The sequence below is a fragment of the Pelodiscus sinensis genome, chromosome W, assembly GCF_052426305.1.
Source record: "Pelodiscus sinensis isolate ZL-2025 chromosome W, ASM5242630v1, whole genome shotgun sequence".
Classification (NCBI taxonomy): domain Eukaryota; kingdom Metazoa; phylum Chordata; order Testudines; family Trionychidae; genus Pelodiscus; species Pelodiscus sinensis.
Genome location: NC_143084.1, coordinates 6,803,089 through 6,812,416, shown reverse-complemented (window position 1 = coordinate 6,812,416; position 9,328 = coordinate 6,803,089). Strand labels below are relative to the sequence as shown.

The following is a 9,328-nucleotide window of genomic DNA, read 5'->3' as shown; positions in this document are numbered from 1 at the left end:
GAGCTGGGCTGGGCTGCGGAGGAGCGGGGCGGGAGGTGCGGAGCTCAGAGTTCAGTTTGCCTGCAGGAGGAGTGAGGTGCCGGGAGCCGGGGCTAGACTCAAGGGGAAGGAGGGGCAGGAAATCAGAGCTGGCTCTGCAGTTTTGCGGGGGTTGGGGGGAGGTGACCCAGGGCTGGGATGTGGACTTGCCCACCCTGAACCAGGACGTAGGCTTCTGACTACCCAAACTGTCTTATTACCCATTGAACTGGCCTGATCACCAGCCCAGGACTAAAGGGGGCTCTGTGAACTTAAGCAGCGTGGTTGCCCATGGACCTGGAAGGTGAAGAGCCCCTCCGGGAGCCCCAACGGGCTATATCATCACTTTCTTACACATCTTGTCTCCACTTTCCTGGGCTAAAGTGGAATTACTCTCTGCTGCAGCTGCTCTAAAATTAGGGTGGAATCTCCTTGTACTAAAGGCTAAGTGCCAGTATCTCAACACACTATACATCTGTCAAAGCACCATCATACACCTTCACAATCAAATTCCCTCAGACAGTGCTCATAGTGGAACATGGTGCACTACAAGCTCAATGATTATGACCATTAGCACCTGCTAAGAAGGAGAGTTAGACTCCTGTAGTCTGTAATAGAACTGGATTTTATATCTATATACTGAAGCCAAGCACTTTTTTTGGTGACACATATTTTTCAGAGTTGACCTTTCATAAAGCAACAGCATGCTCTAAAATGTGCCCTAGGGGCAATAGTTTCAGACCATAGCCAGCCCTACTGGCATTGTCATAATTAAGTCCCTGTCAACAGGTTGGATTCCTCGAAGCATTTGGAAGTCAGAGTTGTATTCTACACACTTTAACATGCTTTAACTTTCTGATAGCACATATGCTACTTGGTCAGGGGAAGAGGTCTGCTAAAAGGCAGAATATTCTGAAGGTGAGCTCTTTTTGGTATGCTTGCACTCCTATAAATTATAGCTCCCAAGACTGGCTGATCTGGTGTAATGCTTAGTGGTACCCTGCATGGAAGGAAAAGATCACCTCACCATGCTAGTCAATTGTTTTATTTGGTTATTGTTCAACAACAAACTATTTTAAGTGCAATGTTTTCCAGGTAGAGTTTGAACTGTATGTCTGGTTTCCTCCCTTGTCAATAATAAAAAGGTAATGAACAAAAATCCTGTACTTTAAGATTTTAGGTAACAAGCTTTCGATAGCATAAATATGACATTAAATTGTAATCCAAATGTTTCTTCATGGGATTTGGAAGGACTGATCTGAGGTCCCTCCAATGTCTGAAGCTGGCTGTCCACAAAAAACATTAAAACAAAAAGCTAGTGTTGAAAAATGAAGTTTACAATAAACAAGTAGAAACCAATTAAATTCCCTTTTGTTAAGAATATAAAGTTTATTGTAAATATGTACAAGTCCTTTGAGCTATCTCTATAACAGGAAGCATTTCACAAACATGACACAAGATACACTCTCAGGACTTGACAAGTCCATTTCTAGGCCATGAAGATCTGCCATGAGATGCAAAGATTTAAAGAACTCATCTCAGTATTTTGAAAGGTCACAGAGATCATAGACAAATTTCATCTGGTCTCAAGTAACGCAACAGAGAAGAGAACAGAACACAATAGCCATGAAACTTGCCAAAGGGCACTGTCACGGCATTTGGAGCTTTATGGATGTCTAGGACAGGTTAGCACTGGCTGGCAAGGGACAAGCAGAAGATAAAAGGCTTGGCCAATGAGAAAACTGGATGCCGTTTTGCTCGCTTCCATTTATAGAGAACATGGCTGTTCACTCAGCAGGTCACTGAAGCAGACTGAATGGTCAAAACCTGCCTTGAAAATCATTTGATCTCTGTCTCAGTTACAAGGGATAATGTTAATGGCATTGGAGAATATGAAGCCATAAATGGCTTGAGATTAGAGGCAAAAGCAGAGGTGAGGTGTTTGGTAACTGCCAAAGCTGTTTATTGTAAATACTCTCTAGTGTCGTGACTATTAGGTCTTATTGTACAAGAAAATACAACCATGACAGGAAAGAAGAATCTTTTTTGAGAGAGAATTCTGTGTACGTCCTTTCTCATGCTTTCCTTTGACGATTGGGGGGGGGGGGGGACACAACCTGACAACCACTGTGGGGAGTAGCCTCTATGGAAAGCAATGACCATAAGATTCAGATGCAATTTCTGAGGTGATGTCTACACTATGGGGTTTTTCCGGGATACCAGAGGTACCCCGGAAAAAAACCCTGCCGCGTCCACACTTTTTTTTTGTGGCAGAGCAGACACGCTCTTTCAGAAGCCCTGTCTTCCTCAGTCCACGAGGAAGAAGGGCTCTTCCGAAAGAGGAGGTTTTTCTGAAATTTGGCCCAGTGTAGATGGGCTAAATTTCAGAAAAGCCTCTTCTGGAAAAAAGTATTGGAAAAAGGTACGCGATTTGCATACCTTTTTCTGATAGACCAGTGTAGTCTAGACATAGCCTGAAGGGGGTCATGTTTGATACTGGGGTGACATGAAGGTGAAGGACAGTGATTCCTTGTCATACAATAAGGATTGTAACACTCTCTTCTGTGCCTAATTCTCCAGTAAATCATGGTGGTCATTTTGCAGCATGATCTAAGGACTTCAATTAATTTACAGGTGAGGTACAAGACAATACTTAACACAGCAACCTAAAACGAGAGAGTAGCCAGAGTGATGGTGCAGCAGCATGCAGTCAATTGCCATGCAGAAAACCTGGGTCAAAAGTCTCATACCCTAGAATGTCAGAGACAATGCACTTTGTTCCACTCCCACATTTAAAGCTCATTCTCTTTTGTTCTCATTCAAATTGCTCCAGTGCAGGTCTGTTCAGATGGAGGAGAAGGAGGGCAGATCCCTTGATTAGATGGTTACAGGCCCCCATGCCCTAAAACAAACAGATCCAGATTTTCTCTCCAGTTCTGTAGAGCCTATCTAGTGATGCTGTCTACTGCAACCAAGTCACTGTGGCTTTGCCATTTACAAGGCCCTCACGCATTCCAGTAAATGGTGCTAACCACATTAAGATTTGGGCTGGGATCCTCATCCCATTTGATTTCCTTGATGAACTATTAAGGACTAAAGCTAGAGTACAGAAAGTTTATGAACTGCTTGAAAGAGTAACAGTAGTACAAAGTGCAAACAGTATGACTGCAGGAAGGTGCAGAGGAATAAACTGAGAGGCAGACAATCCTTGTTAGAGTCATGTGTCTCCTGATGCAGTGTCAGTTCTGGCCCAATAAGGTTGTTTTGGTAACCAGGCAGCAGAAGCATGGAGTACATATATTCAGTACATGTCCTTTGTTTATCCTGCAGATCACGAGGAGTAAGTTTGTCTAGCTGAGACTTATACTGATGATTGGTCCCAGACCTAGCAGGGAAATAAAATGACAAGTTACACAAGATGCAGTAAAACATTCCTGTTCTCCTATATGTGGTCCCAGGTCATATAAGCAGCACTGTTGTCAGTAGGTAGCAGAAGCAGAGTTTTACTGAGTACCATGTGTCCCCCGTCTATATGAAAATGCTGTGTGGCATGAATCTCCCCCTACCAGTGAGGGGAAGGTCACCATATTTACCTGGCATAAAGTGAGCTCCTGACAAGCGCCTTCTCCCAAATAATGCCCCCCCCTCTCATTTCCAGTGTGGACTTGATTTCTCTCAGTGCAGATGCCCTCTTCATTCACAGATGTACACCAGTCAAACACAGATCCAAACACCCTGGCATGAAACTAGCACTGGGGGAAAATATTCTCTTTGGAAGAGATTTTCAGAGCACCAATGCATATATGTTTAGTTGTACTGTGATTGAACGCATGAGTTAAAGTGGGTGTATGTTGAAGCCCCTCTCACACAGGCTTTTCACTATGCAAACAGCCACTCCCCAGTGGGAGACACAGACATTTGACAGAGTTCCAGCTTACCTTATTGACTTGTGAGAGTGGAGTTCTTGCACCTCCCACAAGCGTTCGCCCCCTGCTGCTCTCTTCAAACAATCTTCCAGGGGACCTTTCTCTGCGGGTGCTCAGAAGCCTTCCTGGAGATTTCTCTCTCTCCAGTGGTCGCCCAGGAGACTTGTCCCTGCGCAACTCTGTCCTTCCCTCTTGATACCGATGTGGTGTGCTTGGTTCTCGAGGGTGGCTTGGACCTTCTGGTGGTCCTGGGCTTGATGCTACCCGCTTGGTTATGTGCTCATTATATGTGGGAGGACCTCTATTAATAGGGCTACTGTCATTCAAAAACAATGGGTATGGACAGCTGAGTGACAAAAACTTTAAAGTTACATTTTTAATTAACAAGGGTGTATTTCTCCCCCACCCCTACTCACCTCACATTGTTGAAATAAAAGTACAGCCAGAGCTAATTCAGCGTTACTGAAAAATGCTAACCACTTCCCTGAATTGTTCAGAAAAGCCACACTCCTAGGCTCCCAGCTGCGTGCTCTGTAGCTATAATAGTACCACCTGAAAAGGTTTGTTACCAGCCACCAAACAAGTCCTGACTGGATGGAACATTATTATTATAGAGTATCTTACCAGCAGTTTTTCTTTAACATGGTGTTCTAAAGAAGCCTAGATGATAATTCATGAGAGGTAGTTAATTTCTATCTATAGCCTGTTTAAAGCTACAGTTATCTATTACAGAAGATAATGTTATCCTCTTTCTGAAGAGCTTTAATGGTATCTCTACTAAGCTAGACATTTCAGCTTCTTATGGAATATTCAACACAAATCAAATCCATGCAATGGCTATAAGAACTTATTTTCCCTTGGATGTAACAGTAGGCTTTTCCTATGTGACAGTGCAGCAAAAATTAATTTACACCTCATAAGTCTTGCACAGGCAGCACACGTTACAAGACATCTATGTAAGCATTCCGATAAGAGGATGGGAGCACAGAGCTTACAAATTTGCCAAGCTTTAAATTTCTCTCTCATTTTATAGGTAACACTTTTCACTCTACAACATAGCACGATCAGTCACAATATTCACTTACCTGACCAATTTGGCCCCGTTCTGCTTAACACAACAAGATCACGTCACTTAATACATTCTCCTACACTGTCACATTCAGACAGGCACTATTTAAAGGGTTGGGATTCTGGCTTTTAAAGATCATTTGAAATCACTTGTGTTCCATTTTCATGGCAATAATGAATGTTAGCAGTAGACTTTCAAGGCCACATCAGCATGAGTGTAAAATATCATTTCTGGTCCAAATCCTGTTTTGGCAGCCTCAGCTGTTGTAGCTAAGGAATAATTCCATGATTAGGGACAAGCAATTTATTTCAAGAAAAAAAATTAATGTATTGTATCAATGTTTAAACGTCTAATTGTATTATTGTTCTAAAACAGAACATTTATGCAGGTTTTCTTAATCAGGATACTTTGTTCCACAAGTAGCCATGTTAAGAAAACAAACTCCTCTAATTCATCCAGTCCTAATCTAGGGACCAACTGTAACTGTGACCGCGTATTGAGTCACTGATTTTAGCTTGTATTTTAAACTTTAAACCTTTACCCTTTAAAAGTTTGAAAAGCTTAAAAAGCCCACGGCTGTAACTTGCTCCGGGCTCCTTCCCTTTGTTAGCCCGAGTTGGGAGCGTCCTGCCTCTGCTGAGGATGTCTCTGCCCCAGCTCCGGAGCGTTCCCTGCTGCTGAGGCCCCTGTCAGTTTCCCTGCGTTGTTCTGTACCCAGCACGGCAAAGGTAGTGAAGGGGAGGGGATCCTCTCTCATTTCTGTTAAAAAAAAAAAATCCTATGCACGACTATAGCCCGCAGAGGGGGTGCGGGGTTTGTAAAAAGGAATATAACCCGTGGGTTATATTTGCTAAATTACGGTAGTTAAAAGGCTTTCAGAAAGAATCTCACACACAGATGCATGCAGAGAGTCTTCGTCACCTGGGGCATTCCTTTTTTCAAAACAATCACTAAAGTTTTCAAAGTATTTGTGGAGGAAGTTTTTCCATTACAGCAAAATGAGATTGTCATGCAACAATACCAGAGAAAAAGCTCTAGAGCTAATGCTGCCTACATAGCATGAGGAACAGGACTGAAACAGAGGGGCTGACAGCTTCTGTGGGCCCCCAGACAAGGTGTGTGTGGGGGGGGGGAAGTTCTGTGCCCCTGGAAGGGGTGGGACCTCAGGTGGAAGGGTTAGAGCCTTGGCAGCCAGTCCTCAGTCATTGAGACTGTAGTGCTGCGCCCCCCTTCACCCCCAGCCCTCAGAGCCCCATGGAGCAGTGCTCTGGAAGCAATTCAAAGGGGCCCAGGGCTTCAGCTACTGCTGCTTCTGCAGTAGCAGCAATTTGCCAGGCTCCAAGGCAACTCCCTGCCCCCATTGGTGAGCCTGGACTGAATATAGCACAGAAACTCATACCTGCGTGTAGTGGAGGATCCTCTGTGGTGTTCATCATTGGACTCCTTCACCAAATTTCCCTTACAGGAGATAACTCTTAATTTGTCCTGATAGGAGGAGGCCAGATAAATTGCCCCCGATGAAATTGCTGGCCCCAGATACCGAGGACTTGGGATATCCAAGTGGGCTCGTGCAGGAGTACTGAGTGAAGGGGGAAGAAAACCATCTTTAATCTGGTTGTGGTACATTATTCTTGAAAAACACCCTGCAGCAAATCATACTTTTTCTCTGCAAAGTGCTGAGCAGCGCATGACTTACCCTAGAGAAGCACGAGCCTGAATCTCAATCACTTCAAGAGAATTGACATGGGTCACAAACAGGTAGGGCTCTCTGTAGGCTGCAGAGAGAAAGAACACCATGCACAGAGTCTACATTAATGAAAATAATTCAGGAAAATTTCAGGACAAAGGTAACATTTTCCTGCTCTCCTGCAGTTCATAGACTTAAGGACGCGTGTTTATATACTAAAATGTTAAATGGGGAGAAACAAGCTTAAAGGAGCATTGCCTTGTAGCTGTTTGCTCCCATACCATTATATCAGTCATAATAGTCCATTTTAAAATCCCTTTTATGTGATGTTAACTGGACAAAGTCTATTAGGAACTGCAAAAGACCCTTTGTTTCATTTTAAAATGGAAGATTGAAATTTTTAATGGTGCCTGGATGTCTCTGAAATATTTAACAATGGCCAATTTAGCCACTGTCAGGCTGGGAACATTAATCAAATATATCACTTTGATTTAGTTTTCCTCTTATTCTTCACACTTCAGAAAGGCTGTTAAAAATAAGTATAAACCTAAATGGATGTAACCACTAGAAAACACAATCTGAAGAGGATCCTTCCCACCAGTGCACCCTCTACTTTTTCCCACCCCTCAGTGGAATGAATTTTGTTATGTGCACCAATGTGGAGGTGATGACATACATAACAATGACATACATGACATATGATGGTATACATAACAAAATTCATATTGTGGGAGTGGGGGCCAAGGGGTTATGAATATGGGAGAGGGCTCAGGCCTGGGGCAGAGAGTTGGGGTGCAGGGTGTGAGGGCTCTGGGGATGAAGGGTTTGGTGTGCAGTAAGGGACTCCAGGCTGTGGGGTGGGGACAAGGGATTTGGAATACAGGAGGGGTCTGTGGGGTGAATCAGGGGGTTGTGATAGGCCTAGGGATTTGGGATGCAAGAGGGAGGGGCTCGGTTAGGGATAAGGGGTTTGGGGTGCAGGAAGTGGCTTTGCAGGGGGACTGGGGATAAGGGGTTTGGGGGTGCAGGAAGTAGCTCTGGGTTGGTGGGCTTGAGGTGGGGCGCAGGGGTGCTAAGGCAGGATGCCTGCCTGCCAGCCTTCCGACCAGCCCTGGGGCACCATGCTGCACCCCAGAGGTGGCTAGCAGGTCCAGCTCATTCCCCCCTCCCTCTGAGGCCCCCGCCTATGTGACAGACCTGCTGCACTGGACACTTCCCTGCTGGCCCCAGCACAGAGCTGCCACAGTCAGTGGGGAGGGACTGCTCTCTCCCAGCTGCAGCAGCTTCCTGTTGGGGCTGATAGGGAGGGGTGCTTCTCCACCACCTGCAGCAGCTCTCTACTAGGCCCAGTGGAGAGAGGTGCCTCCCTACTGTCTGGCTACAACTTCAGGGCTTGGGGCGAGACATCGCTCTACTACAGCCCTGAGACCCTGCATGAGGCTCAATGGGAAGCTGCGCAGCTTAACGGGAAGTTAGCTTTCTACTGGGGCTGTTTCCTGGATGTGGTAGCCCCCAGAATGCTGAACATTTCAGAACACTGGAACTAGGTGGAACCAATACAAAACTGGTAAGTGTCATTCAACACCTACCAAAAGCCAAAGGCAAGCGATTCCATTTCAGGTCCTCTGTCCGACTGCGCCTTCCATAGGAATCCACAAAGACACCAAACTCTGTAGAGAACAAATCACTGGTCTCATTTGAATATGGCTGGATATTTTTTTTAAAAGGGAGGAAGGCAAGCAAAGGTAGGTTTTGATAACAGAAGTACAAGGGCCATCTTTTGCAGCTGGTGAATGCTACAGCAGCCAGAATTAATGTACAAACAGTGCTGGTTTAGGAATAATTTCAATAGTCCAGATGTTGCAGTTCGTGTCCCCTTTATACTAAGTAAGAAAGTCATTATTCCTTACACATGTAGGAACCTAGCATCTCCAAATAGGTGGAAGCCAGAAGTTATTCATAACTGTGTGCTTGCTGCCCAAGCAGGCACTTATTGTAAATACCTGAAGGATTATTCCTGTTGGCGTTAAAGATGCTTTATGAACTTTTAGGACATTTGACTAAAAGGTCAAAAAAGCATTTCAGTTAAAAAGCATCTTATAACCCTTTGTTTCTCTCCTGAGACAAAAGAAGCAATCTTTTTATGGAAGTCACCGCATCACATAAAGACTCCTCTAGTTTAAATGAGAGTCAGGAATATCTGTGAAAGACAGCATAGAAACAAATGAAGTAAAAATTTGAAATAAATCAAACTGTTTTATGGAATCTCTATGAGTAGCAATTCCATGCTCTAATACAAATATAGCAGTAAGGATATATTACTGACCATGTGAGCAGGACAGTGATAGTGACCTACCTATCTCATAGAGCCAGAAGGGAGTCTAGTCCTCACAGCAGGCCCAAGTACCGTTCCTGACAGATTTACCCCAGATCCCTAAATGGCTCCCTCAAGGATTGAGCTCAGAGTGCTGAGTTTAGTAAGCCAAAGCACAAACTGCTGAGCTATCCCTCCCTCCAAATGAAAGGCTAAGAGAGATTAGCAAGGCTATCAAAATAAAAACCTCAATAATAGTGAGGAATTTCAACTATCCCCATATTGCCTGGGTACACGTCATCTCAGGACAGGAT

The 9,328-nt window shown here is 44.4% G+C and overlaps 1 protein-coding gene across 1 annotated transcript in view; it reads right to left on the bottom strand.

Annotated features, from left to right (window-relative positions):
* Positions 1-1,382: 1,382 nt before the first annotated feature.
* The window catches only part of LOC102451575 (citron rho-interacting kinase-like), a 353,172-nt gene continuing 345,226 nt past the window's right edge, over positions 1,383-9,328 (bottom strand). The window contains 5 exon segments of the mRNA XM_075897800.2: positions 1,383-3,403; positions 3,957-4,260; positions 6,413-6,592; positions 6,710-6,788; positions 8,290-8,370. Coding sequence (XP_075753915.2) covers positions 3,380-3,403; positions 3,957-4,260; positions 6,413-6,592; positions 6,710-6,788; positions 8,290-8,370 — 668 coding nt within the window. The 3' untranslated portion in view covers positions 1,383-3,379.